This window comes from Corvus kubaryi, unplaced genomic scaffold (genome assembly GCF_017639235.1).
Source record: "Corvus kubaryi isolate FWS band 111438036 unplaced genomic scaffold, C.kubaryi_AGA036_p1.0 37334, whole genome shotgun sequence".
NCBI lineage: Eukaryota > Metazoa > Chordata > Aves > Passeriformes > Corvidae > Corvus > Corvus kubaryi.
The window spans coordinates 5,036,678-5,042,450 of NW_024581108.1; the positions used below are offsets into that span (position 1 = coordinate 5,036,678).

General features: G+C 42.8%; 2 protein-coding genes across 2 annotated transcripts in view; one reads left to right on the forward strand and one right to left on the reverse strand.

Moving 5' to 3' along the window:
* Positions 1-1,749: 1,749 nt before the first annotated feature.
* The window catches only part of WDR47 (WD repeat domain 47), a 30,131-nt gene continuing 26,107 nt past the window's right edge, over positions 1,750-5,773 (forward strand). Inside the window, exon 1 of the mRNA XM_042029947.1 lies at positions 1,750-1,985. The gene's annotated coding sequence lies outside the window, so the exon portion shown is untranslated. The remainder of the gene's footprint in view (positions 1,986-5,773) is intronic.
* LOC121665995 overlaps positions 3,375-5,773 on the reverse strand; it is a 2,915-nt gene continuing 516 nt past the window's right edge. The window contains exons 2-4 of the mRNA XM_042031043.1: positions 5,238-5,500; positions 4,525-4,661; positions 3,375-4,192 (exon numbers count right to left, since the gene is read on the reverse strand). Of these exons, the coding sequence (XP_041886977.1) occupies positions 4,096-4,192; positions 4,525-4,661; positions 5,238-5,500 (497 nt within the window). The 3' untranslated portion in view covers positions 3,375-4,095. The remainder of the gene's footprint in view (positions 4,193-4,524; positions 4,662-5,237; positions 5,501-5,773) is intronic.

Here is a 5,773-nt window from a genome sequence, read left to right on the forward strand (position 1 = left end):
CATTTTTTTGTTTTCTTGCTTACCTCTAAATATAAACTAAAATTATAAAATGTTCACATTATTGTTTCAATCTTGTTTCTTCTCATATTTCAGCAACGTGGAAATTGCAGGAAATATGCACCATTGTAATTTCTTCTTTTGTTTCCCATCTTTGATCACACTTGCATGGATAATCTAGCTTTCTGATGTTATCAGAGGAAGGCTATTGAATAATTTGGCTTCGTATTTCATTAGTGAGGACAACAAGGTGTTACCCTGTTCTCTTCAAAACTGAATTTCACAATTTTAAGTCACCTGATAAACTTCTAGGCTCTAGTTAGCTTCCATTTTTCCAAAGCCACAGAAACTTACTGGTCAGGTTAATAGGTTTGCTTCAGACTGATGTCAAGATGAACTGAAGTCTTATCTTTGTCAAGATACTGTATAAAGCATGTGTGTGAAATAGTTTGTACTTGCTAGTGATGCTCTCTTGAACAGAAATGCTACCAAAAAAATGAGGGGTCTCTTCCAGATTCATAACTTAGTAATTTTCCAGTCCAAATCATGTCTTTTTTGGAGTTTTGTGTTGTCCTGCTGGGTTGCAGAGTAAGAGCAAGGACTTGCTGAAAGTGGCCATGACATCCCTGCACTGTCAACAGGCAGACTGAGTTGCTGGGCTAACTTACACAGATAAAGAATCTCAAAACCGCAGAGCTGTTTGAAGAGTAACTTCAAGAATACCAGCAACCTGACAGTAGGGCTTTTAATGCTGAATTGAAAGCTACTGTGGAAGGAAATTAATAGCTTGCCCTCTTCCCCCTGAAAACTGGTTATTTTTCAGCCAGCTCAGTCAGTTCCCTGTACAGCATCACAAACAGGCTGACACAAGCAAGGAGTTATGTTGGAACACAAACACCCAGTTGCACCCAGTAAAGCTATTTTTTCAGTGGTGAGCCCAGCTCAAAATTTTCATCTAAAAACAGCCATTGTACAGATCTGCTTTAGAACAGACTTTGTTTTTCTATCTTTTGGCAAATAATACCATCCCTGAGAAACTTCAGCTTCTGCCCTGGTTAATTTGACATAATATGACTGTACTGTGTGCCTGAATTTGTACAGAATTTCTGATTCAAAATTTGTCCTGCTGTGGGATCCAGTGCAGAGAGTTATGCTTGGAACAGAAGGTTTTGGATCAATCGCCACACAAATGTGATGCAAAAAATAGCTTTGTTTCTCAAATCCAGCTGTACTGATCAGATCAATGTCAGATGTCTTTCTTCCAACAACTTAATGAAAAAGACACAGGGCTACACCTTTAACTATTTAGATCTTTTCAAACGGCAAAGTAACATTTATTTGCTGCCTTGTTACTAATTTAATGAGCTGAATACGTAGCTTGAAGAATTGTGGCTATAAAGATTTTTCTTGACAGCCACAGCCCTTTACAGCTGCTTTTACATTTTCTAGTTAAATAAATGAAAAACAACAAAAGGAAAAAAAATCCCCTATAAACACTCTTATTCCAGGTATAGATTGCAGGGGGAAAAATGTACATTTAACATGTACGGTATCTTTGTTCATTTATAAGCAATTTATTTTTAGAAGCAAGCTGTTCCATTTAGGAAAAAAATATGTGATGTGTGTTTGTATATGCATACATACAGATGCACATTTACCTTCAGACTTACTTGCTTACATACAGAATACACGTTTTATTTAGACAACCACAGCAATGAGTCAAACGTGGTAGGGAAGTTACTCCAGCTTATTTCCTTCTAGCAAGAAAGAAAAGCAGCTCTTACACTCGAAACTACTGCTCCTGTAGGAGGCAAAGAAGCAATATACAACATGCACATTTCAGTACAAACTCTTTGGGAGATGGAGTTCTTTTAATCAAATTTCTGAATTCAAGGATAATGCTGATGGATGCTAGACAGAACTGCCTCTGATCAGGAGAGCTAATAACCGCCAGGATTCAAGAAAGGACAGAAAACAGCACAAACAAGGTAAGCATTCACTGAAAAAAGTTATTTAAAACTTTCTTCAGAATCTTATTCAGCATTACAAACAACTTGATGTATAAAATGCTTAGGAGTAAATAAGTATTTATCTTTGGATAAGCTGAGATACATGAAGTCACACCAAAGTGAAATAGAAATATAGATTTTTTAACTTTTAGTAGAAATATATGCTAAGTACCTTAACAAGTGCCTTAAACCTTGAAAAGCTGCAGCAGGGACCTTAAACTGCAGTTCTTACTGCAGCAGTGTTACCTTTTCACAGAATTCTTTACTTTAGACAAAATATAGATAGAACTATACTGTTCACATTTTTTAGATAGAGTGTTCACATAAACAGTAAGAGTTGATAGAAACTATATGCAAATCTGTGTAATACCTATGTAACACTGACAGATTTGTGTAAGCAAGATACTGAATTTTTTTCACATGTGTTTAAGCTTGCAGTTAATGGTATGTGAACTTCGTGGAGATGTACTAAGTAATATCTGTATGTACTTTTATGTCTCAGTTAATGGAGCTTTGCAGAAAGACTAAAGGCTAATACAGAGCTTTCCATCATGGCAGCTCTGTCTTATCATTTCTTCATCATCACTAATCTAAGTGTCTGCAGTACAAGACCTGGCAAGGCCCCACAAGCCTGCAATTATTTAAATTACTTGAAGCCAGATTATACTTTGGCTCAGTATTTTTCTTGTTTAAGCTACCTGAAACTGGAGCTATGATGCTGACATAAAGAATTCTATAGATTATGCAAGAATACTGCTGAATTGTCACCTCAAAGTTCTGGAAATCCTTTCTTGAAGTGAGTAAAAACTGTTTCAGAATAAGGTTTTGGACAGAATTTTTTTCTAAGTTTTTACAAGAACATGTAAATATAACATAAAATGTAAAGAGTTGAATGTCTCTGTTACAAGTACAGAAAATTGGGATTGACCCATTTTTAGGGCCAACACACAGAATCAGCTGAGTTGGAAGGGACTCACAAGAATCATTGAGTCCATCTCCTCGCCCTGCACAGGACCATCCCCAAGAGCCACACCACGTGCCTGAGGGCATTGTCCAAACACTTGAACTCTGTCAGGTTGGTGCTGTGAGCACTTCCCTGGGGAGCCTGTTCCAGTGCCCAGCCACCCTCTGGGTGAAGAACCTTTCCCTGATATCCAACCTAAACCTCCCCTGTTACAACTTCAGACCTCAGAGATCAGTGCCGAGATCAGCGCCTGCCCCTCCTCTTCCCCTCTCGAGGAAGTTGTAACTGCAGGGAGGTCTCCCCCTCAGTCTCCTCCAGGATGAACAGACCAAGTGACCTCAACTGCTCCTCATGGCTTCCCCTCAAGCCCTTCACCATCCTTGTGGCCTCCTTTGGATGCTCTCTAATAGCTTAATGTCTGTTTTATACTGTGCTGCCCAAAACTGCCCCCAGCACTTGAGGTGAGGCCTCACCATCTCCCCCCTTGCCCGGCTGGCAATGCTGGGCCTGATGCCCCCCAGGACAGGGTTGGCTCTCCTGACTGCCAGGGCACTGCTGACTCACGTTCAATTTGCCATTGAGTGGGGCTCCCAGGTGCCTTTCCATGGCGCTGCTTTCCAGTGTCTCATTCCCCACCTGCAACATTTGTAAAATAGTCACACAATTACTATTTTCTTTTCTCCAAGCACAGACTGCAGCGCCCTGGTTTGTCACTAGGCAATGCAGATCTCCTCCTCCACTAATCCTGATTTTCAAGCTCTCAAAAACCCACACCCAACAGCTTTGCTCTTTATGGGAGTTACCTTCTTTGCAGTAATGAGTAGGGTGTTCAAAGCAAGCTCAGACCATCCCAAACACGTTTCTATGCTTAAGTAAAGAGTTCCAAACAACTAAAGAAGATCTTCCATTGGCTCTCTTCCCATAGGATGCTACTATATGTATCCTCACCAAAACTTAGTAACAGTATGATTGCCCCCCAGAGCAGGGCCACCAACTACTGCTACCTATTCTTCCATACCTCTTCCTGAAAGGTTAGTTCTTGAAATCTCTTTCCAGAGTATAGGAATTTGCTGTGTACCTGTGAAAGGTCCAACATTCTGAGCAGGAAACAGATTTCTCTTCCTTTCAGGTCTGTAACTGGGAAGAAGCTTTATCTTTCTTGCCATCCAGAGAATACAGTCTCATAGGTTTGGTCTCAAGACCTCCACTGAAAACAAAACTACTGCACAAAAGATTAGTAGACTACTGTAAAACCATTCTGAAATCAGGATTAAGTTTAAAAGCCTATGTGTGTTTACCTAGAATTTTGTAGGTTAAACAAAGTTTTAAAAGGACTTTTCGTATCTGTGCTCAGTAAAGTTATACATACCACTCAGTTTAGACAATTAAAGTTATCTTGTTTATCCACATTCCGATTTATCATCTCTACTGTATCATATGCATTGGAAAACAATTTCATTTCTATAATTACATTTTCTCTTAAGCAGAGCCTCCAAATGCAACTAAGCAACAAATTATAGCTTTGGAAGTAAATGGAAGTATTCAATATTTTACCAGCAAATATTCCTGGGAAGTAAAGTTGGGACTTGAATAAAAGGAACTGTCGAGTTCCACATTCTTTGCACATGCACAGCAAAGTCACTGCTGTGCAGCCAGGCACACTCCTTGCTTTGGGACATATGTTTGTATTCCTGTTCAGAAAGAAGAGAGAAAAAACAACAAATTTCCCCTCTGCCCTTCAGCAAATCCTCAGCAAAACAGTTAGCAAGTAGACTTAACCTCACTGACATTTTGTGAATGTGACAGAGAATCCAGTTCAGCTTCAGTCAAATCCCTGACAACCTTCCTGGATCTCTGATGCATGGCACACATGCATAATTAACAACAACAACAACAAAAATTAAAAATCGTGCGTCAACTTGTCAGAAAATTGCCACTATCTCCATTTTGGCAGGGCCTACCAGTGCACTGCAGTGTGCTCACAAGCACTCTGTCCAAGTGCTGTACTTGCATTTTAACATGATTTTCTGTATCGCATCTCACCACTGCATATAAACACAGAGCAAGACTGTTCACCATAATGACTCTGAGCTGCCATAATCTTTTGACAATCACAAAAATGTAACTGAAAGTCAAATTATATATGAATACATATTCATAAAACACAGGCATCACACATGCATACATAAGTAAAGAGTGTGCACTTTGCTGAACAGCCTCCAGAAGCAGATGACAGCATAAGCACACTAAAAAAATCCCTGGCTGACCTGAGTCAGCAGCAGCATCTCATGCAGTACTTCAAGGTGCTGCCAACAAGACTTAAGCCCGTGCCGCACGAGCAAAAAGCCGGGTGGTGGCAGACGGGCAGTGCCGCTCCTGCCCTGCTCGTATGCTGTGAGCGCTGGGTGCCTCGCGGGCGTCGGAGCGCAGGTGACTGCTCGGGAAGCCCGGGGCACGCGGCCTGGCCGCCTTTGTGTGGGGACACCGGGCTCTGGGTGAGTGCTCCCACCGGCAGGGGCATCAGAACGGGCTGCGGGACGCGGGGAATACCCGCTTGCCGGGCGGCAGCTCCGGCCCCGCCCTGCCCGGCTCCGGCCCGCGCTCCCTCAGCGCGGGGCGCGGCGCTGCCGCCGGGCGGGCGGGTTCGCCCCGCCGCGAACAAAGCGGCCCCGCCCAGCACGGCCGCGGCCGCCACCGCCATCTGTCCCTGCCTCCCGCCCCCACAGCGGGGCGGCTCCGGCCCGCCCCTTTCGCTTTCCCCTTCGGCAGCGGCGCCGGGAGGGCCCCGGGGCGCCGCCGGGCG